The sequence below is a fragment of the Scyliorhinus torazame genome, chromosome 9 (genome assembly GCF_047496885.1).
Source record: "Scyliorhinus torazame isolate Kashiwa2021f chromosome 9, sScyTor2.1, whole genome shotgun sequence".
Taxonomy (NCBI): domain Eukaryota; kingdom Metazoa; phylum Chordata; class Chondrichthyes; order Carcharhiniformes; family Scyliorhinidae; genus Scyliorhinus; species Scyliorhinus torazame.
The window spans coordinates 212954481-212978767 of NC_092715.1; the positions used below are offsets into that span (position 1 = coordinate 212954481).

The following is a 24287-nucleotide window of genomic DNA, read 5'->3' on the forward strand; positions in this document are numbered from 1 at the left end:
TCCAGCAGGTCCATAACCAATTGGAGGAATCTCAGAAACTATGGGCACAGGAAATGGTGCCGGCAATGCATGGAACCGAGGCCAACACTGCTGGGTGGCGACCGCAGTGGAGAGCCTGGTGCACGACATCGGTAGTATCTGTGAAGGTGTCCAAGGTGTGGCTGAATCGGCGACGGCCATGGCCTTGGTAAACTGTCCGACTCGATGGGGGACATGACCCAGTACCAGGCTGACCTTGATGAGGCGCTGAGGGACATGTCCCGCTCTCAGATGGGAATGGCTGAGGCCCTGCGGAGCTTGTCCCAGTCGCAGTGGTTCATTGCCGAGGCACCGCAGAGCATGGCCCAGTCACCGAGCATCACCGAGGGCCTCAACACCATGGTGGAGACATTGAGGAGCCGCCAGGGCTGGCAGAGCCAGATGATGCAGGGATCATCAGGTTTCGAACCAGCTACCCCTCCATCTCGAGGTGAACCCCAGGGTCCTACGGGCACAGACCAGGAGGAGGGGGCGCTGGATGCCAACCTGGACCCATCTTATGGAATGGCGACGACGGCCAACAGCTCCCCCGAATTCCACCGCTCTGACAATGCCACGCCTCGCAGCCAGCATCCCACAAAGTGCGGCACGGCATGCATATGTCGCCGGCAAGTGGGCTATGGATCTCTGGCATCAGAGCCCCTAGAGGATGCCCGCCAGGGGCAACGAAGACCAGAGGACGTGGTAAGCAGCAGTTTGCCTCTGATGTGCATCCTGGGGATACATCTAGATGCAGTGATAGAGCACAGTAGAGCAGGTCGAGGAGCACTGAGAGGGCACTGGGGGGAGGGGGGAAAGGGGATAGGTAGAGGGTAAGGGGGGGCGTGTGCATTGGGGGTAGGAGTGAGGGGTGGGGTAGGGGGCCACACTATTGGAGGAGTGGAGCAGTGGAGGACACTATGTGAAACCCATTAAAACATCTGCACTTCAACATGTATGACCCCCAAGCACTGTCTTCCGCTCCTTGGGCCGGGCACCAATCGCATGCCCCAGGGATCCTGGTCTTGGGGAATGATGGACGAGGCCACATCCTATGTGAAGCGGGCGAGGATGAGGGCCTCCCTGGCCCTCTGAGCTTGCTCGACCCTTGCCGCTGCCACATGTCCTCCATCCTCCGGCTGGCCCTGCGGTTCCTCCCGGACTCGTCCTCCAGCCCCTCCTGGTGCAGCGCCTCTTCGTCCTCGTACTCCTCGGATGTGGTCACATATTCCTCCCCCTGCACCTCCAGCACGTTGCCCCGCTGCTGTGCGAGGTTGTGGAGGGCACAGCAGACCACCACAAAGCAGACGACCCCCTGGGCGGTGTACTGGAGTGCACCACGGAGCAGTCAAGACATTGGAACCACATTTTGAGGAGTCCAATGCACCGCTCAATGACAGCCCAGGTGGCCACGTGAGCCTCATTGTATTGGGTATTTGCATCAGTCACTGGCCTCCATACTGGCGTCATTATCCAGGTCCTCAGTGGGTGCCCCTTATCCCCCAAGAGCCAACCGGCCATCCTGGGGCCATCCTCGAAGAGACCAGGGATGTCCGATTGCCACAAGATGTAGCTGTCGTGCACACTCCCTGGGACGCATGCACACACGTGCATGATTTTCATGTGGTGGTCGCACATGAGCTGGATGTTCAGGAAGTAGAATCCCTTCCTTGATAGGGCACTCCCAGACGGCTCAGTGAGTGAAAGGCGACATGCATGCCATCTATTAGCTCCTGGACCAGGGGTATCCTGCCGGGAGCGGAGAATCCTGCTGCCCGGGCATCCTGTTGGGCATGGTCCAAGCCAAAGTTTATATCGTTTGCTGCCCGGGCAAACAGGGCATCCAAGACCTCACGGATACTCTTCTGGGCTGTAGCTTGTGAGATGCCACACAAGTCCCTGATCGAGCCCTGAACTGATCCTGAGGTATATAGGTTCAGGGCTGTGGTGACATTGACGGCCACCGGGATCGAAGATCGTCCTCCTCCACGTGGTGCCAAATTCGTGACGACATGGCACAGGTGCAGTTCCCTTGTTGAGGCAGAGCCTCCTGCGGCAAGCGCTGTCCACTATCTGTTTGAAAGACCAGCGTCGTTTGTGCACCTTGGGCCTCCCCCTCTGTGTCCTTCCCCAACCTGCCCACCCACCCCGCCTCAGTGGGGGCCCCTGCTCACCAGACCCACATCTTGCACCCCAGCCACCCGCATGTAACGCTACCTGGACCAGGCACAGGTCCCCTCCCTGGTGCACTCAACCCCTGGGTATTCGGATATTGGCCGCTGCGTCCGTGGTATTGCCTCACGCAGTGTTCAGGCTCAGTGCCCAGGCATCACAGTTTGATTGAGATGCGAGGCAATAGCTCCCACTTGTTCCATGGCAAAGTATTTTTCTGCGAGCAGCTCAACTGATCATTAAGTACATGGGAAGAAAAGGGAATAAAAGAAAATACATAATACGGCAACACAAGGTAGACAATGTAACTACATAAGCACCGGCATCAGATGAAGCATACAGGGGTGTAGTGTTAATGAGGTCAGTCCATAACAGGGTCATTTAGGAGTCTGATAACAGCGGGAAAGAAGCTGTTTTTGAGTCTGTTCGTGCGTGTTCTCAGACTTCTGTATCTCCTGCCCGATGGAAGAAGTTGGAAGAGTGAGTAAGCCGGGTGGGAGGGGTCTTTGATTATGCTGCCCGTTTTCCCCAGACAGCGGGAGGTGTAGATGGAGTCAATGGGTGGGAGGCAGGTTTGTGTGATGGACTGGGCTGTGTTCACGACTCTCTGAAGTTTCTTGTGGTCCTGGGCCGAGCAGTTGCCATACCAGGCTGTGATGCAGCCTGATAGGATGCTTTCTATGGTGCATCTGTAAAAGCTGGTAAGAGTTAATGTGGACATGCTGAATTTCCTTAGTTTCCTGAGGAAGTATAGGAGCTGTTGTGCTTTCTTGGTAGTAGCGTCGACTTGGGTGGACGAGGACAGATTTTTGGAAATGAAACTGCTAACCATCTCCACCTCGGCCCCGTTGATGCTGACAGGGGTGTGTACAGTACTTTGCTTCCTGAAGTCAATGACCAGCTCTTTAGTTTTGCTGGCATTCAGGGAGAGATTGTTGTCACTGCACCACTCCACTAGGTTCTCTATCTCCCTCCTATATTCTGACTCGTCGTTATTCGAGTTCCGGTCCACTATGGTCGTGTCGTCAGCAAACTTGTAGATGGAGATGGAACCAAACTTTGCCACACAGTCGTGTGTGTACTGGGTGTAGTGTAGGGGGCTAAGTATGCAGCCTTGCGAGGCCACGGTATTGAGGACTATTGTGGAGGAGGTGTTGTTGTTCATTTTTACTGATTGTGGTCTGTGGGTCAGAAAGTCGAGCATCCAGTTGCAGAGTGGGGAGCCAAGTCCTAGGTTTTGGAACTTTGATATGAGTTTGGCTGGGATTATGGTGTTGAAAGCGATAAACAGGAGTCTGATGTAGGAGTCCTTGTTGTCGAGATGCTCGTGGGATGAGTGTAGGGCCAGGGAAATGGCATCTGCTGTGGACCGGTTGCAGCGGTATGCGAATTGCAGTGGATCAAGGCGTTCTGGGAGTATGGAGGTGATGCGCTTCATGATCAACCTCTCGAAGCACTTCATTACGACTGAAGTCAGGGCCACCGGACTGTAGTCATTGAGGCACATTGCCTGATTCTTCTTTGGCACTGGTATGATGGTGGTCTTCTTGAAGCAGGTGGGGACCTCGGAGTGGAGTAGGGACAGGTTAAAGATGTCCGCGATCATGTCCGTGAATACCTCTGCCAGCTGGTCCGCGCAGGCTCTGAGTGCACGACCAGGAATCCCATCAGGGCCCGTCGCCTTCCGAGGGTTCACTTTCAGGAAGGCCGATCTGACTCCGGAAGCTGTGATGGTGGGTATGGGTGTGTTATGAGCTGCTGGGGCACTCGACAGCGGATTGTTGGTTTCCTGCTCGAACCGAGCATAGAATGCATTGAGTTCATCGGGGAGGGGTGCACTGCTGCCAGAGATACTGCTCGGCTTCGCTTTGTAACCCGTTATGTTGTTTAGTCCTTGCCACAACCACCGAGAGTCTGTCTGTGACTCTAGCTTGGTTTGATATTTTCTCTTGTCATCTCGGATGGCTTTGCGGAGGTCGTTCCTGGATTTCTTGTATAGGTCAGGGTCGTCTGACTTGAACGCCTCAGATCTGTCCTTCAGTAGGGAGTCAATCTCGCGACTGAGCCATGGTTTCCGGTTGGGGAACGTATGTACTGCTTTCTTTGGCACGCATTCGTCCACACATTTGCTGATGAAGTCTGTGACAGTGGTGCAATACTCATTTAAGTTGGTCGCTGAGTTCTTAAATATAGACCAGTCTACTGTCTCTAAGCAGTCATGTAAGAACTCTTCTGTTTCCTCTGACCAGCACTGTATGACCTTCTTAGCTGGATTTTCCCACTTGAGTTTCTGCTTGTATGTCGGGAGAAGGAGCACCGTCTTATGGTCTGATTTCCCAAAGTGCGGTCGGGGGATGGAACGGTAGGCGCCCTTGATTTTTGAGTAGCAGTGGTCAAGATTGTTGCCACCCCTGGTGGGACAGGTGATGGGCTGGTGGAATTTTGGCAGTACACTCTTGAGGTTGGCCTTGTTGAAGTCTCCGGCCACGATGAACATGACCTGCGGATGTTCTGTTTCATAGTCCAGCGCCTTCCTCACTTCTGCCTGGGGTGGGATGTAGACCACCGTGATAATGGCTGAAGTGAACTCACGTGGAAGATAGTATGGGCTGCACTTCACGGTCAGGTATTCCAGGTCCGGGGAACAGTAGGTCATCAGGGTCGCCACATCCAAGCACCAGAAGGAGTTCATGAGGAGGCAAACCCCTCCACCCTTTGCTTTGCCTGATGATGCGGTGCGGTCCGCCCGGCGAATTGAGAATCCTTCAGGTTGTATGGCACAGTCCGGTGAGGCAGGGGTGAGCCATGTCTCTGTGAAACCGAGCACACAGCAGTCTCTTACTTCCCTCTGAGAGGTAAGTCTAGCGTTAAGTTCATCCAGCTTGTTTTCGATCGCTTGGACATTTGCCAGGAGTATGCTGGGGAGAGGGGTCTTGAAACCGGGTTGCTTCATTCTAACCTGAAGACCTCCGCATGTCCCTCGCTTCCTCAGTTGCCAGCTGCGGCTGGATGGTCCTGGGATCCGATGGGAGAAGTCTGACCTTGTGGAAGGTAGGTGGTTGTGTCTGGTGGGGGTCCCGGGCACTGGCGAGGACCAGGGCGCTGGTTACGTTTCCGGGGTCGTGTCTGACAGGATCCCGGGTGCTGGTTGAGGTAGAGGGGTTGCTGGGGGGCATATTTGCGATCGGATGGATCCAGTCGTTCTGCGGGCACGGAAATACCTTGCAACGTGTTTGGGTCCTCGCGTGGGGTCTCCGCTATTCCGGGGGTCCTGGGTTGTGGGCAGGGACTCCTTGAGGCAGCTTGCACTGGGTCCAGTGGTCTGTTCCCTCCTTGGGTGCTCCTGGGGTCGGGTCTTGAAGTAGGCCTGGTCGGGCCTCCACGTGGATGTTTCGTTCTTCCATCTCCAGGTAGGTCCTGGACATAACTAGACTATTTTATCATTCAATGTTGCCAGGTCTCAATCAGACACAACTCATCATTTTCTAATGAATAGGCAATCATTACCACTGATGGTTCTGTTATGTATGTCATAATGCTTTTGTCATGTGGAACTTCCCGTGTTTTCCTTGCCTGGTTACATCCTCTTTCAGCTTCCCCGAAATACAATTTTACCCAAATATTAAAGCTTCTTACCTCATAATATAAAGGCTCTCAGGCTCGCAATTACCATTCTTACCAAGTTCCACAGGCTCTTTGCCCTAATAAACTGATTTGAAGATCTTTTTCCTTGTCTTTAGGTATATCCGCTGCAAGGTATCTTTACAATCTTATCCAATTATTGGCAGCAACTCATTCAGCTATTATGTCCCAACCTTTGGAGATATCTCAGTATCTTCTCCCTGTTCTATCCCTCCCTGGTTTAAAAATGCATCTTGTCATGTGAGAGAACCTTTAAGAACTGGGTGTTTCTTAAATAGCGGTAGTGGATGTGCCTTTAAGAAATGGGTGTTTATCGAATAGCTGCGGTGATGTCAGAGAGTGGGTGGACCTGGGCTGTCTGTCTACTTTTACTTTCACTTTGGGCTGTCTGCTACAGGGTGGTTTTTAGTTTCGTTTTGAGAGTTGGATAGCTGCAGGAAAAGCAAGCAGCCATATAAGGATCTCTCTGCAATCGTAAAGACTGTCTCCAGATCATTTGGGTGATTTCAAAGTGATAACTGCTCTCAGTAGAGATTTTAAACCTAATCTCGGTGTTAAAAAGGGTCTTTTGTCTTATGGATGTTGCAAGGAAAGATTAACGGTTACTTATATAATATTGTATCTGTGGGGATGATTGGTGTTGATAGTTGTTAAAATGTTTACTGTCGGTTTATACAGTGTTGACTGGTTTCATAAATAAACATTGCTTTAATTTAAAAGTACTTTAACTCTCTGATGCACCACACCTGTAAAGTAGGCCCGTGTGCTCCCCATAACCACAATCTATTAAAAGTTGTGGGTCAGGTGAACTCCATGATACACTTTGGGGTTCTCTAAACCCTGGCCCATAACAATCTTGAGACACTTTATTTTTGCACTGCACTTTTACCATCCCCATTTCTCTTGCCTAGCCCTCTCTCCTTCCTGTTTAAGTTGCCATTCTTGTTTGCCATATTGTAAAGCTCTGATATGTCACTCTGTGGTTAAGAAGGCACATGGTATACTTCTTAACCACAGAGTGACATATCAGGGCTTTACAATATGGTATACTTGCCTTTATTAGCCGAGGCATTGAGTTTCAGATCAGGGAGGTTATGCTGGAACTGTATAAAACTTTGGTTAGGCCACAACTAGAGTATTGTGTGCAGTTCTGGAATCCACATTATAGGAGGGATGTGATAGCACTGGAAAGAGTGCAGAGGAGATATACCAGGATGTTGCCTGGGCTAAAGAGTTTTAGTTTTGTAGAGAGATTGGATAGACTTGTTTTTTTCCTTGGAGTAGAGGAGACTGAGGGGGGACATGATTGAAATGTATAAAATTATGAGGCGCATAGATAGACAGGAAGAAACCATTTTCCCTTGGTGGAGGGATCAATTACCATGAGGCATAGTTTTAAGGTAAAGGGCAGGCGGTTTAGAGGGGATGTGAGGAAAAACATTTTACCCAGAGAGTGGTGGGAGTCTGGAACTCGTTGTCTGAAAGTGTGCTGGAGGCAGAGACTCTCATAACATTCAAGAAGTATTTAGATGTGCACTTAGGATCCCAGGACATACAAGACTATGGGCCAAGTGCTGGAAAATGGAATTGGAATAGTTAGGTGTTGTTTTTGACCGGCGTAGACACAATGGGCCGAAAGGCCTTTTCTGTGCTGTCTGAATCTATGACTCTATGACTCTGTGACACTCCGACAATGCAAGTATATTCTTCCTGAAGTAAGGAGGCCAAAACTGTGGACAAAATTCCAAGTGCATTCTCACCAAGGCTGTACACAATTGCAGCAAGACCTCCTTATCACAAATCCTCTTGCAGTAAAGACCAACATACAATTTACCCACCTAATCAATTTTTATATGTGCTATTTCATCTCATTTGCTTTGAGTGCTCCATGAATTCATATATTGCCTTTAATTTTGACTGTTTTCTAATTTTCCCTTATGTCACCTTAGTTATTAATGTCCTATTAACTTTGTTACTCTCACTGTCCAACTCTGGGCCACTGCTTCGTTTGACCAAAAGAATTGCTCTAATCTCTTGCTATTTCTCTTGCTGCTTTTAAATTTATGCTTTTCTGAAATTCTCCCTTTCTTTGTATAATGCCCTGTCTACTGCCTTCCCTATTTGTATCACCCGGCCTCTCACACCAGCACAATGGAGTCCATCTTTAGCACCATATCAGCCTCTCCCTAGTACTGATGCCAGTGGCCTATAAAGCAAAACTCCTGCCTCCTACACCACTCTTTCAGACATGTATTTAACTACTAATCTGTTTATCGCTATGCCACTTGGTGGTGGCACAGCTAACAAACCAGACAATTATTACTGTTGAGATTTTGTTTTTTAAATTTAGACCATGGGCACAATTCAGCCACTGTGTTATGCCCGGTGCAGGTCCAGGCACAAGGGGTGAATCGCGCAAGAGTCACAAATCAGGCTCCACAAGGCGGATTGCAAGTCACCCGACTCGCTCTGCCCGCGTAATTTGGGTCTTTCCCTCACTGGGCACGATCCAGATCTGTATATTTAAATGAGCTGTGAGGCTCATTTAAATACCTGGATGCCAAATGCCCCCGGCACCCGGGAGTCAACGGCCTCACCTGCGAGACCTCACCACGGTGCCGTTCGGCACTGGTTTCCACAAACATGGACCAGGCGTGATGGAACCACGGGGGTAGGGGTATCTCGCAGGCCATTAGAGAACCCCAGATCAGGGACAAGCCAGAGTGGTACCCTGGCACTCCCCCTGGCACCTGAACACCTCTACACTGCGAGGATGCCAGAGGCACTGCCAGGGTGCCAGACTGGCAATGCCAGGGGTTGAGCCCGGGGAGGACCTTGCCCATTAGAGAGAAGTGAGGGGGGATTCCAAGGCCTCAGGAACGTTGGGGGGGGGGGGCAGAAATTGGGGGGGGGGGGGGTTGGTCCCTGAAAGCGAGGGTGTGTAGAGATCAAGGCTGCCGTTCAAAATGGTCCCCCGATCTGCAAAATTGATTAAAGTGTGACCTCGGCAGGGAAAACACCAGAGACCCCAAAACACGGCAAAGTGAATAGCGAGATGAACCTCGGCACCACAGCTGCCGAGAAACACCACGCCAAACGCCCCCAGATGCGGACTCTAACTTTTTTTCCATTGAATTGGGCCCCATAACTCCCCAATCTCTCAGCTGAGCATAATTCCTTTGCGTTTGGCTCCTTCATGAATGGGTGAGGTGGTGGCATAGTGATATTGTCACTGGAGGCCGAAGTTCAAATACCATCCTGAAATTTAAATCCATTAACAATCTGGAATAAAAGTCTAACTATGATCATGAATTGGTTGTTGTAAAAAAACATCTGGCTCACTAATGTCCTTTAGGGGAGGAAATCTGCTGTCCTTACCTGGGCCTGCAGGTGACTGCAGGTTGGTGGGTTGACTTGGATGCAAACGTGCAGATGGTGGTGTTCCCATGCACCTCCTCCTTGTTCTTCTTGATAGTAGGGTCCTTGGGTTTGTAAGGTACTGTCAAAGGAGGTTTGGAGATTGATGCAGTGTATTTTGTAGATAGGGCACAGTGCTGCCACTGCGCACCTGTTGTAGACCGAATGAATGTTGAGGGTGGTGAATGGGGTGCCGATCAAACACGATGCTATGCCCAGGACCATGTTGAGCTTCTTGAGTGTTGGTGGAGCTGCACTCATCCAGGTAAGTGGACAATATTCTATGACACTCCTGATTTGTTCCTTGTAGATGGTGGACTGATATTGGGGCATTAGGTGGTGAGCTAGTCACTGCAGAATTCCTAGCCTCTGACCTGTTCTTACAGCCACTATTTACATGACTGGTCCAGTTAAATTTCTGGTTAATGATAAACCCCAGGATGTTGATGGTGAGGCATTCAGAGAGGATATACCATGAACAACAAGGAGAGATGGTTAGATGCTAGCTTGTCAGAGATGGTGCACAGAAATGATTTCAAGGCCTGTATTTTTTGAGACTGTTCCTAGTTGGAATAGATACTGGGTCCAGGTTTCGAGGTCAGCACTTGGTTAGTTTTTCTGCCTGTGACATAAGAGCCAGTGAGAAATGAACCAGTGTCTTCCGTTGTTACGGGAACAGTTAATTGGAAGAAGAAACGGGCTAGGGGGAGGGTGGTCAGCTTTCAGTCTGTAACCAGAATAAAGTCAAAATGTTTCACTTGTGTTCGGCAGAAAGAGAGCAGAAGCAGGGAGCCGAATTCTCCGTCGGGCGACGCTGGAATTGGTTCCGATGCTGAAATTGCGGCGGGTGCTGCTTTGACACCAAATCGCAATTCTCCGTCGCCTCAACAGCGGCATCAACATGGTCCGGAATGCAGGTACAGTAGACACCATTTGCATATCATTAGCCGGCCTGACCTGATATTCTCCGGGGACTCCACGATTCTCCGGCTCTAATGGCCCGAGTTCCTGACATCACGGTTCACTTCAGCCTTTAAAAATTGTGAAACCGCCGTCTGTTTTGTTATGCTCTTAACATAGCATAAGCTGCTTCCTTGATGTGCACTCTGACAAAGGAAGGTTCAGACTTGGAGATAGCTTCAACACGTTTATTGAACTATTAACAATTCTCCTACTTGGATTCAACGCTACCGTGGCAGCACGGTAGCACAAGTGGGGCAGCACGGTAGCATAAGTGGATAGCACTGTGGCTTCACAGCTCCAGGGTCCCAGGTTCGATTCCGGCTTGGGCCACTCTCTGTGCGGAGTCTGCACCTTCTCCCCGTGTGTGCGTGGGTTTCCTCCGGGTGCTCCGGTTTCCTCCCACAGTCCAAAGGTTAGGTGGATTGGCCATAATAAATTGCCCTTAATGTCCAAAACGGTTAGGAAGGGTTGTTGGGTTCCGGGGATAGGGTGGAAGTGAGGGGTTAAGTGGGTCGGTGCAGACTCGATGGGCCGAATGGCCTCCTTCTGCACTGTATGTTCTATGTTCTACTGTTAATCCTGCTATAGCTATTCAGACTGACTAACCAGTCTGCTACAATCCATGTGGTGGGAGGTGGGAGTGATGTTCAATCAACCCTGTGTCTGTGCTCACTGAGAGTCTCCACTGGAAAGAGACTGAGCATGTGTAATGTGTCCTTTTATACGCGTTGGTGGTAATTCCCCCTGTGGTAGTGTCACCTCTGTGTATCGTGAATGCCCATTGGTCGTGTCCTATCTTACTGACCTATTGGTTGACTGCCTGTGTGTCATGTCTCTGGTGTTCCCTCTCGTGTCTAGCTAGGTGTACTGTATGTACATTAACCCTTTGTGTACTTACAGTGATGTATATTACCACAGCGTCGTTGCTGACGAGGAAGACATGGAGAGACAGGACTGTGGACTGCCAGACCAGACACTGGCTGAGTTGTTGGGGTTGGGCAGGTGTGTCCCGGCCAGGGGCGACCTCCACAGGACTGGGGCGGAGTCCAGGCATGGACTGCCATTGCCGCGACCTGCAAGGTAGTCATCTTGCTGTGCACCCATGGTTCTGCAGAATGACATGGGCCGTATGGGTGCTCCCACCCTGCCACCCCCACATCCCGCCTTCCGCCACACCCTCCCACACAGCCACCTCCCGCTTACAGGGCATCAGCCGGCCCACTCAAGGGCAATGCCCACTGTACCCCTGTAGGGGATAGAGACGCGGAGCGTAGCGCTGGCAAGGGCAGCGCCAGCTTATGGTATTCCTGCCATCAGGGATGGGCACTAGGACCAGAGGACCCACTGTGCCAGGCACCAACGGGGCCACGGGTGCGGAGATGGGGGGGCATATGGGGGAAGAGCCCGCAGTGCCAACTGGAGTCACCGGCGGTATGGGGTGAAAATGTGAAAAAACGTGCACAGATTGTAAAATTGTGAGATGGGGCATGTTCCCTGGACAATCACTTATTGTCACAAGTAGGCTTCAAATGAAGTTACTGTGAAAAGCCCCTAGTCGCCACATTCCGGCACCTGTTCGGGGAGGCTGGTACAGGAATTGAACCGTGCTGCTGGCCTGCCTTGGTCTGCTTTAAAAGCCAGCGATTTAGCCCTGTGCTAAACCAGCCCCTGCTGTATTGCAACTGTTTGAATAAGTTTGAAATAAAATATAATTTTAAACAAATGAGAAGTATTGGGAATCCGTGAGGTGGCTGCGTGAGAGATCACCGTGTCAGTGTGAGAGATCACCGTGTCAGTGTGAGAGATCACCGTGGCAGTGTGAGAGATCACCGTGGCAGTGTGAGAGATCACCGTGGCAGTGTGAGAGATCACCGTGGCAGTGTGAGAGATCACCGTGGCAGTGTGAGAGATCACCGTGTCAGTGTGAGAGATCACCGTGGCAGTGTGAGAGATCACCGTGTCAGTGTGAGAGATCACCGTGTCAGTGTGAGAGATCACCGTGGCAGTGTGAGAGATCACCGTGTCAGTGTGAGAGATCACCGTGGCAGTGTGAGAGATCACCGTGGCAGTGTGAGAGATCACCGTGGCAGTGTGAGAGATCACCGTGGCAGTGTGAGAGATCACCGTGGCAGTGTGAGAGATCACCGTGGCAGTGTGAGAGATCACCGTGGCAGTGTGAGAGATCACCGTGGCAGTGTGAGAGATCACCGTGGCAGTGTGAGAGATCACCGTGGCAGTGTGAGAGATCACCGTGGCAGTGTGAGAGATCACCGTGGCAGTGTGAGAGATCACCGTGGCAGTGTGAAAGATCACCGTGGCAGTGTGAGAGATCACCGTGGCAGTGTGAGAGATCACCGTGGCAGTGTGAAGGGTGTGTGAAGGGATGAGGGAGTGTGAAGGGATGCAGCGATTTACACCAGGAGCCTGACTTACCCTGGCTGGGCGAAGAAGGTCATTCATCTTCTTCCGGCACTGGTGACCCATCCTCTTATGCAGCGAGTTGCCACTCACTATTGTGGTCACTGCCTCCAAAGGCGGGGGTGGTGACTTTGGTTGATGAACATGTGTGGGATGGATGTCTCGAGGATACCACGTCTCTGCTCCACATCATCCAGGAGTTTGGTAAGGGCACTCTCCGAAAATCATGATGCTGTCGTCCAGGTAGCCCCTCTTCCCCCCCCCCTCGACTGGATGTGGAACAAGTGCAGGGAGGTGTTTAAAAAGACGCCCCCCCCCCCTGTTTGCAGACATTAAGCTTTCTTGGGGTGAGAGAATCAGAAGCAAGTTGGTACAAGCAGGGCGTGAGTTGCGTGGGAAAAAATAATTTTGCTAAGAGGCTGAATAGTGCGGTGAGTTTTCCCACCCGCGGCGGAATTCTCACCGTTTTTCTCACCGGAACTGGCACTTTGAAAAAATAATGTAAGATTCCGCCGAGTGGGTGAGTTTGATTGGAACACACCGTGAATTCATGCCAGCATAAATTAAATGCAGGGTTAACTCCATTATTAGAAGCACGTCAAATGTTTGCACCATTAGAGAACTCATTGACAAATTTCTCCCAGGTTTCCAGATGCGGCAATTCAGCATGTCCCAGAACTGGAAAGTCCTGGTACCTGCTGCTGTAAGTATAATTTGAAATGCTAATTGCACTCGTCTACTCCAGAAACATGAGGCCTATACAATGCATGAGGTACAATGCCATAAACCATTTTATTGCACTAGAGAAAGAAACAAACATCCACATGCACAATACACCCTTCAATTGCATTAAAATCCAACACACAATTGGGCAGATATTCTCAGAATAATGAAGAAAGTTTGTATCATTATACACATGTGAAGATTTTACATCATAAGGCATTGGGATGTCTGGTGAATACAATACAGACTGACAGTGGTCTGTTCTTAATCTATTTAAACTTTGAGTTAAAGATAATGGAACTTGAAAATATTTTAGCACCTCCACAACCTCAAGTTGTCCAAAAGAGCTTTACAGCTCATGAAGTACTTAAGTGCAGTTGCAATTGTAACATAGGAGACAATGGTGTAGTGGTAATGTCACTGGACTAGAAATCTAGAGACCCAGGGTAATGCTCTGTGGCCCTGGGTTCGAATCCCAGCATGGCAGATGATGGAATTTTGAATTCAGTAATAATTGAATGTTGTAAAAACTCACCTGAATTATAGCATACCTACAGTGCAGAAGGAGGCTATTTGGCCCATCAAGTCTGCACCAACCCTCCGAAAGGACACTCACCCAGGTTAACTCCCCAATCCACCCTGCCCTATCCCTGTAACGTAACCTGCACATCCCTGGACATTATGGGACAATTTACCATGACCAATTCACCTAATCTGCATATCTTTGGACTGTGGGAGGAAACCAAGTCACCTGGTGAAAACCCATGCAGACACAGGGAGAACGTGCAAGCTCCACACAGACAGTCACCCGAGGCTGGAATTGTACCCGGATCCCTGGTGTTGTGAAGCGGCAGTGCTAACCACAGGGAAGGAAACTCTGCCATTCATATCCAGTCTGGCCGATTGTGGCTGAATCTTCAAATGAGCGAAGACGCTCAGTTCAAGGGGAAGTTAGGGATGGGCGACAAATGTTTGCCTTGTCAGAGATCCCATGGAAGAATAAGGAAAAGAAAATCTGAAACGTGGCAACCAATTCTCGAACAATATCCCACAGACAGCAGGAGCTTGTTGGAGTGATGTTGCTTGAAGGATAAACATTTTCCAGGACATCAGGAGAATTCTTTGACCTCTTTGAATGGAATATTTTACATCCAGGCACCTGTTCACAGATATGGGAGACCTGGAATGCTTCACACTTAGCTTCATGTCACCATGCCAAGATCTAATGGATAAGGTGAACCTAACTAAAGTATGAGCAAGCAGCACGTTTCTTGATGCAATGATACAATTCTGTTGAAAATATTGCATAACACACACTGGGTGACATTCAGACATCATTTAAAACTAATTTTCATATTTTCAACCACTAAACTGTCTGACTGCTAAACAGGTTTCAGTGTTTTTCCACAGATTACCTAGTATGCGTTCTGTAATACATTAATAAATTTAAAGTATTTAGTTCTAGTGTAAAGCATTTTTCTACACTGAAAATTTCAGTGCGTGTTAATCCAGGTCACAGTAAATCGAACAAGCTTACACTCCTCCTAGTGCTGCTTATGAAGTCAATCATCCGCATTCAAAAAGTGATGCTCACATAATAGTGATTTGCAAAAGGTAAAATGGACCACTGATTAAGGTTATTTGACTGAATATACCATTTGTGAACTAATAAATGCATTTTAGGAAAGCAAAAGTGCAATTTCATTCCCACACATCTTGTAATGCTTTGTTCTTGTCTTTTTCTAATAGCCTGTGCTTCCTCCTCTCAGCCATCCATCTATCTGTCTATCTGTCTATCTCCCTTCTTCTCTCAGCTTGCACCCTCGCCTCTTCTCTGATTGTCTTGAGTCAGTAGTATAAGTGTGCAATGTATCCTTATCTTTGAATAGAAGTCTGAAAATTCTCTTTTAGAATGACTCCACCATTTTCGCAGAGATGCGACTCATTTATTTGAAATGGATGATGCCTTTACTAAAATAGTGAAGTAGTTCCACACATATTGAGCGGACGTGTCAATGTCAATCAGTCTCACTTCAGAGCATTTCATCAGATGTGATGGAGATAGTTGGCAGAATGTATCCTAAAATATATGACGGTGGATGCAAGGTGGAAGTAAGTTGAACATTTTGGATAGGGTTTAGACCCTCTGTGTTTATCTGAGAAAGTGTTACGGCCGTGGGCATAACCGGAAGCTAGGCCCAAAAAAGTCATGTCAATTTGCCAGTGTTAAGTTAGGCTAAAGTATCTGCCCAATCTCATTAGATGTGCCTGAAATTTAAATGAACTTAATCAGCACAGACAATTGTGGCCCAATGAAAGAGTGAATCCATTCTACGTATTTCTTCTTGGGAATCTTAAAGTTGAAGTTTCAACTCATTTCAATGCCATTCAGGCACAGTACGTTTAGTGACCTGTGAATGGGACGCTTTTGGATTTTCAATGTGACTTCGTTGATTCATTGAAATAAACAGAAAATATAGAGCAGGTCTCAGAGAGGGTCAGACGAAGAAAAATGGCACTTCATGGAGTAGAAAATGTCTTTCTTCCCTGCTATGCCTGAACATTTGTCACAATGTTGAGAAACCCCCACCTGAGGAAGGTCAATTGGAGGATATTTGCATTTAAGAGGCAGGCATGGTCAGTTCTGTAGACAAGATGAATGGAGGGGTTGATGGTCAGACATAAAAAATTGAAGATACTTGGATGTGTTGCACATACGTGCATAATTCACTTACACCCAAATACCTATGATTTTTTTTTAACCTGTGCAACTGATTAGCACCCAGATTATGGGTGCATCTGGGAACATGTACAGGAAAACAATGCTACAACTGTTGAGCTTGCTCGCTTAAGTAACCCTGAATTAACAGCCACTCCCACTCTCGCCACACTATTAGAATTTAATTCAACAGTTCCGTATAATGAAAGTGGCAGCTGAAAGATATTAAGATTTGGAATGACAAAGACAAAAATTGATGGTTACGTTGCTTAGTTCCAAATTATTCAATCATATCCCCGAAGGTAGGGACCTTGTAGCCTTGTTGATGTTGCCACCTGTATCGCATCCTGCACATTGGGGTAGATTGGGGATCCTCAAACTCAGAGAATCCCAGCCTGTCCAAGATTTCAAAGACACCCGCTGGAGCCGCCACCTGTAATGAACAAATTATGAAATAACGAGGGATAGACTTATGAGGCGTCTTTTAAGGGGCATCTTGACAAATACATGAATAGGAGGGAATAGAGGTTTATGGTCCCCGGAGGGAAGTGGGTTTTAGTTCAGATGGGCAGCATGGTCGGTGCAGGCTTGGCGGGCCGAAGGGCCTGTTCCTGTGCCATAATTTTCTTTGTTCTTTGAGTGGCGGAGTCTCCCAGTTAGAATGAGGTTCAGGCCTGTGCTACTTTTTCCAGGCCAGCTTTGACCCATCTTCCTGTGCAGGGGCTCTTTAAGTGTGAACTTCAAGCCTGTAGCCAGGCTCCATGTTGATGTAGAGGAAGCCCGCCAGTACCAGGCAGAAGAACCCAAGCAGTATGACAGCTTGGCCCTTAAAGGGGACAGCAACACTCCAAAGTTTACAAGAACTATCGCACTGAAGGTCTCTGTTGATGCAGGGGCCTACGCTGTGGGTCTGCGGTCGACTAGAGAGGAAAGGAAGCCGCAGACAAGGTCCTCTCCTTTCATGGGAAACCTCCAAGATATTACCACCACTTTCTGGGAAACACCATCAGCTTCCCGATGGATTTTGTGGAATAATGATCAAATTAATATTTTGTTTATTTTCCACATAAAATGTTAAGGTTTTTACACCAGATTAATTTGATGATTGAGGTTTCAGCCTCTGGATTACTGGCTTCTCTCCCCTGTGAACGTGCTGTTTTGATGTCGTGCGGGAGCAGTTCACATATCAACGAAATGCAAAGTAGCAGCAGCTTTTCACAAACAAATTTACACAATACGTTCCCCTTCAAAAAAATAAAGAGCTCCAATCTGCGGTGATATTTTCAGAACGTTCTTCTGCAAACACCTCTGACATTTGGTAAATACCAGCTGATAATCCAGAGACACGCCAAATGGTGGCAGGTTTTCTCAGTCACAGCTAGAACTACTCCAATGTAAATCTGGAAAGAAGGTCATTGGTAAAAGACAAAGAGTGGAATTAAATCTATTTCCGCTTGTGCAGCATGGATGCGAATCCTCCATCGGCTATAATGATTTTTCGAGCTGGTCTTCAGTTTGCATAATGAGAGATTGATATTTAATACGAAAGAGGCACTGAAAGTGTAAATTGAATTCCCGGTGCTTGGTGTTTCCAGGAGGACTGTTGCTCTATATAAGTGTCCTTTGTCACAGATGAAAGTATATACAGTAGTGCAAATAAACTGCGACTGAAATGGTTGTCTAAACCCGGGGAAAATTAGACATCAAAATATGTTTCTTTACTTTAGCAATGAAAACCCTCCCAGCCTCTCCTTCACTGATTGCCAGGGTAAATTTTCCTGAGAGCAGACTGTCTGAAATCAGGCTTGATCATAAATGAGCAGTGTTGAACAAAATTTGTTTTCTGCCAAGAAATTAATCACACCAGATTTCTCAAAGATTCAGAACATCCAGTTTTTGGTGACCACTATAGCGTCTTGATTGTCATGCAATGAGCATCTCCTTCTTCATTGTCAGCACTAGTTCAGTGCTTCTCTGCCTCACTTTCAAGTCAGAAGGTCGACGGTTGAGGTGCCACTCCGGAAACTTCAGCACACACAATCTAAACCGGCACTTCAGCGCAGTACTGAGGGGGTCTCCGAGATGCTGGGCGCGATTAATGGAGAGGCCCCCTCCATGATTTCCGACGGCCTTTACGCCTCTCGTGATCTAACCAAATCTCGCGAGACGTAGCCTGGGTCCTGCCCACTAATAATAATAATCTTTATTAGTGTCACAATTAGGCTTACATTAACACTGCAATGAAGTTACAGTGAAAATCCCCTAGCCGCTACACTCCGGGGCCTGTTCGGGTACACTGAGGGAGAATTCAGAGGGTGGGATTCTCAGTGACCAACGCTGAAATTGAGTTCGGCGATTGGCTGGAGAACCCCCAGTTGCGCCGAAAATGCTTTTGCAATGCTCCGCCTCCTCCAAAACAGCGGACCCGCACAGTCCACCACACGCCGTCGGGGCGGCCTCAGGACGTCATCTGAGGCCCTCCCCTGAAGCTCCGTCCCGATGGGCCGAGTTCCCGATGGCGTGGAACACCTATTGTTTTCTTTTTCGGGAATACGGCGTGGCAGCTGCGGACTGGGTCCAGCGCCGCCACAGTCGGGGGGGGGGGGGGGGGGGGGGGCGTTCCGCAGGCAGTGGGGGCTTTGGCGGGGGCTGGGGACACTGGTGGGGGTGGTCAAGGAGTGGCGAGGCTGGTTACAGGGGGGCAGTTTTTGGCAGGCCGGATCCGTGCGCAGGCGGTGCCGTGCGCAAGCGCGACTTTGGACCCGGCAATTCTCCAGCCATATCCGCAGCTAAAACCAGGGGCTCTATGCTGCGTGCCTGCTAGCCCCCTACCAGACGGAGGATCGGTGCAGCTTTTGCGCCGTTTTTTCAGGCATAAAACGCCACTGTTCCCACCCCGGCGTCAGCACCTCGTCTTCAAATCGGAGAATCCAGCCCAGAATGTCCAATTCACCGATAAAGCATGTCTTTCGGAACTTGTGGGAAGAAACTGCCGTTGACGTACTGATATGCTGGTAACTATTCTATCCCCAACACTCCCAGTATCAAAACCAACCATCCATGCACAAAGACACCGGACAACCACTCCATACGTCACACTTGTGCCTCTCGTGGATTGGTCTCTTCAGTAATCAGCAAAAGTGCACCACCCTACCCCCATGGATTTGGTTTGCTGCATGTCGATCAGCTAGAAGCATTCCGACAACAAGAAGGATAAATGCAGAGATGGGTGGGCAGTAAAACCTGTGTTGTCGGCCAGAATTCTGATTTGCGAACACCATTCCACCCCAGACCATTTTCTTGGAGACTGGTGGCCGAAGGCTAACTGTGTGCAAGCAGCGGGTGGACAACCAATGTTACTTAATGGCCTCTGGTCAGGGCCAACTGGAACCTTCTATTTTACCTACTGACTGATGGAGGATTCAGGAAAGAGGCCACTCGCCTGGAGGAGGCCTCCCAGCTGCGGACTGAGACGCCAGTGCTCCAAGCAGTCTTTGAGGCCCTCCCCACCTATTTGGCCTCAGCCAAGGCTGCAGGTCACCTCGTGGAGGGGTTCCCGCTCCTCAATGGTGGCCTAGCTGCTGAGTCAATTCTTTTAGTTTTAAAGTTTTAAAATGAGCCGCTCTTTGTTCTCTTAACTGCAGGCCTCCTCCCCTTCAATACAGCCTCCTATTTATTGCTCCTCTAACTTTGAAAGTCCACCAACCCTCCTGACTTGGAGGCGAGCTTGCCCTCTGGCCACTAATTGGCCAATTCAGAGAAAATCTCCACCCAGTGAATTTCCCACACGGTGCGGGGTTGTGACTCCCATTCGACCCTGAAGTCAGCGACCTGACACAAAAGGCAAAATCCTGCCCCCAAACCAAAAAAACACTGCTAATACACAAGGTAGAATACCCCGGAACATCCACTCTGAATTCAAACCTCTCCCCCATGACTAATGGTCATGCCCACTAACCCTTTACCCCCTGGAACCCCAGCTTCTTTCATGTATTGCAGAATAACTGTAAGCGTTGAGATTTGTACAGTGAAGGCTGCCATACTCTTCCAAAATATACTTGTGACATTGAAGGAACTTGGAGGTTGAGTTGGCGTTCTTATATTTAGAAAGCATGAACTGGCTTCAACAGAAACACTGCTTTAGAGCACTGAGATTCCCACCACTGAAGGGACTGAGTTAGTACACACAAAAGGAGGGATCCTCCGCACCTTCAGGGGCTAGGCCCGCCCCGGAGTGGTTGGCGCCCCGCCGGCCGGCGGGATAGGGGCTTAGCGCCACGCCGACCAGCGGCAAAGGGCCTCCGCCGGCCAGCGCGAGTTTCTGCATGCGCGGGAGCGCCAGCACGTGCTGGCATCATCCCCACGCATGCGCGGGAAGGTTCGTCTCCGCATCGGCCATCGAGGCGGACCACAACGGCGATGCGGAGGAATAGAGTGCCCCCACAGCACAGGCCCGCCCGTGGATCGGTGGGCCCCGACCGCGGGCCAGGCCACCGTGGGGGCACCTCCCGGGGCCTGATCCCCCCCCCGCGACCCCCCTAGAACCACGGAGCCCGCCCACGCCGCCAGGTCCCGCCGGTAAGGGACCTACTCTAATTTACGCTGGCGGAACCGGCTACAGACGGGCGGGACTTCGGCCCATCGCGGGCCGGAGAATTCAGGCGGCCCCGGCGCCCATTGAGTTGCGCCGGACCCCGCCATTCTCCGAGGCGGGCGGCGCGACTCACGCCGGGCCGGCTTTTGGGGGGCGGGAGAATGGGGAGGATGGCGGGGGCGGGATTCATGCCGACCCCCGGTGATTCTCCCACCCGGCGGGGGGTCGGAGAACCCCGCCCAAGGTCTTTAAAGCAACAGAGCCTCCGGCAGAAACCAAAACCACACACATCACATCCTCCACTGGGGCTCTCAGTCACTCCAAGAAATTCAAATTGCATTTGAAGTAACATAAGGTGATAGTAATGTGTAGTCTATTGAAAATTCGATATTAGTTCATTCCACATTACCTCCACATCCTATATTTACAGCCAATCTGAAGTACTTCTGAAGTGCACTCACTGTTGTTTGGTAGGCAACTGTGGAAACCAATATGTGCACAGCGGGGACCCACGGACAGCAACAAAAGACAGAACTAAACTTGCAGTTATATTGGGTTTTTCGTATCCTCAGGCCACCCCAAAGCACTTCACCATTGATGAATAGTTTGTGAAGTGTTGTTCCCCATGCTTTGTCGGTAATCAGAGTAGCTGCATTGTGCACAGCAAGCTTTCAGAAACAGTGATCAGACATCTAGCAGTTAATCTGCTTTGGGGTTGCAGGTTGAAGGATTTATATTGACCAGAACAACAGGAGAATTCTTCATTTCTTTCTTCAACAGTGCCCTGAAATCTTTTACATGAACTCGAGATGGCAACCCAAGTCTCAGGCTAACATCTCATTAAAAATATAACCCCTCCAGCAATTCAAACCTCCCATGAAAACTGCACTGAAAATATTTTGTGCTCAAGTCCCTGGATTAGCTCAAGTTTATTGAGGGTGGAAGATGAAAGATGGAGCATTGAAATAGCCATGTATGGAGTTAACAAAGCATAGATGAGCAAAGCAGTCAATGGGGGGTGTGAGATCAGAGGCTCAGGTCACAGTTCGATAGGACCCTATGGGGTTTTGAATGATCTGGCTCAGTTTCAAACAATTGCTAGAGAGGGAGATAGAATCTGTAAGGGAATGGAGTTTATGGTGGTGGCTGAATACAATTTGAAATTGAGGCTTATTCGGGACTGAATGTAAGACAAGCAGCATGAAAATACAGAAAGGAGTTGACCAAGATGGCAGTCAGACAAAGTTGGATGTCGTCAGCATCCACGTGGATCCTGATGTTATGTATCAGATGATGGTACAGATGTGCAAGCACATCGTCATAGTCATAGAATTTACAGTGCAGAAGGAGACCATTCAGCCCATCGAGTCTGCACCGGCTCTTGGAAAGAGCACCATACCCAAGCACACACCTCCACCCTATTCCCATAACCCAATGACCCCACCCAATACTAAGGGAAATTTTGGACACTAAGGGCAATTTAGCATGGCCAATCCACCTAACCTGCATATCTTTGGACTGTGGGAGGAAACCGGAGCACCCGGAGGAAACCCACGCACACACGGGGAGAAAGTGCAGACTCCGCACAGACAGTGACCCAAGCCAGGAATTGAACCTGGGACCCTGGAGCTGTGAAGCAATTGTGCTAACCACCATACTACCATGCTGCCATAGGAATATAGGAACAGAAGTAGGTCCATTAACTTGTTCTGCCTTCAGCTATATTATGGCTGAACTGTTTCTTAGCTCCATCTACTTGCCTTGGTTCTCTAATAAAAATCTACTTTGAAAATTTCAATTATTTGAGCCTCTACAGTTATTGAGGGGACAGGATTTCCAGATTGCCCTACACCTTGTGTAAAAAAAGTGTTTTACGATATCATCCTTGAACAGCTTAGTTCTAATTTTAAGGTTGTGTCCTTTTGTTCTGGAGTTTCCCACCTGAGTAAATTGTTTATTTCTCTCAATCCTTTCAAATCAATAAGTACCTCGGTTTAGATGCAGGGGAGATATAGGAGAGTTTCTGGGGCGAGGGATGGGAAGGCAAAGCAATGGTGTTGATCAGGGTTCAGCCCCATTCAGCTGGGCAATGGGGGAGAATGATGTGGTAAGCCATGTCAAAGGCTTCGAAAGCGCCCAGAAAACTGCGGAAGGAGACTGCATCATAGCTGCAATCATGTTTTACTTTGATTAGACGCCCACATTTCCGTCCTTGGCCTGCTGTAATGTTCCAGTGAAGCTCGATGCAAACTGGCGGAACAACACTTCAGCTTCTGATTAGGCAAATTACAGCCTTCTGGACTCAATATTGAGTTTGACAACTTCAGACTGTGAACTTTCTCCTCCGTCTTGACCCTATTTTAAATCCCAATGCAACCCCCACCCCCCCAACTGGGCCATCTGTCACTTGTTCTTTGCTTTCACAGAGTGCTGACCTTTACTCTCCTAGTTACGCATTTTGCTATCTTACCTTTATGCCACTATCAGCACCTTCTTTAGCCTTTAACACTGCCATTAACGCTTTCTTTCTCTTGTTCGCTAAACATCTTTATGCAATCTCTCTTAGCTCCCACCTATCCCTGACCTTCTACTCTGCTCCGTCGCCTCTTAAACGGTATAAACTCCATCACATTTAACTCCTAAGAGCAGTCAGACAGACTTGAAATGTTAACTCTGTTTCTCTCGCTACAGATGTTGCCAGACCTGCTGAGTTGATCCAGCATTTTCTGTTTTTATATTGACTTTGATTAGGGCTGTTTCAGTGCTCTGGCAAGAGTGGAAACCAGATTGCAGAATTCCAACACATTGAAAGAGGTCATAGTTATCTCAATGCAGTTTCTGCATCATCATCATCAAATGTGGGAATATTGTTACTTTTTGAATTGGGCTCAGCATGGTATGGCTTTGATTAGCCTCAAGCCAATTAAAGCAGCCTATCTCCTGGCATTATAACAGTGCTGACTCTTTGCTAGAGTAGCCCAAATCTATACCCATTCTATTGCCCTCATCAGATATCCAAGTACTTCCTTCTGCTTCAATTATTTATTGGAGGGAGTATGGACACAGCCTGCTTCATGTTATTCACATACATGATTTGGGTTCAAATTTAGGGATTAGGACTGGAACTTAGGGTTAGAGGTTAGGGTTTCAACTACAATGTTAGGGTTAGAATTTCACGCCGGATCGGCAGCTGGAATGGCGTGAACTGCTCCAGTGCAGAGCTGGCTCCCTGTAGGGGCCAGAATTAGTCCTGGGAGCGGCCCGTTCACACCGGGATGAGAGAATCCCGCCCAGGGAGAGAGGGAGACCATAAAGACGTTGGGGTTGAGACAGCCAATAAGTAGAGGGATTTTAAAGAGAGAGGGAGAGAGAGAGCCTTTAATGAAACAGGAATTAGGAGGAAGAACCCTTAAACGAACTGGGGTTCGGAGAGAGATAGAGAGCCCGAAAAGCAGCAACATTTCAGAGAGAGAGACAGCTCTTAAAGCAGCAACATTTCAGAGATAGACAGCTCTTAAAGCAGCAACATTTCAGAGAGAGAGACATCTCTTAAAACAGCAACATTTCAGAGAGAGAGAGTTTTTAAAAAAATAATCTTTATTGTCACAAGCAGGCTTACAT

At 49.0% G+C, this 24287-nt stretch overlaps 1 protein-coding gene across 1 annotated transcript in view; it reads right to left on the reverse strand.

The window, feature by feature from the left end:
- Window positions 1–13403: 13403 nt before the first annotated feature.
- The window catches only part of LOC140430140 (paladin-like), a 157878-nt gene continuing 146994 nt past the window's right edge, over window positions 13404–24287 (reverse strand). The window contains exon 16 of the mRNA XM_072517649.1: window positions 13404–16505. Within this exon, the coding sequence (XP_072373750.1) occupies window positions 16353–16505 (153 nt within the window). The 3' untranslated portion in view covers window positions 13404–16352. The remainder of the gene's footprint in view (window positions 16506–24287) is intronic.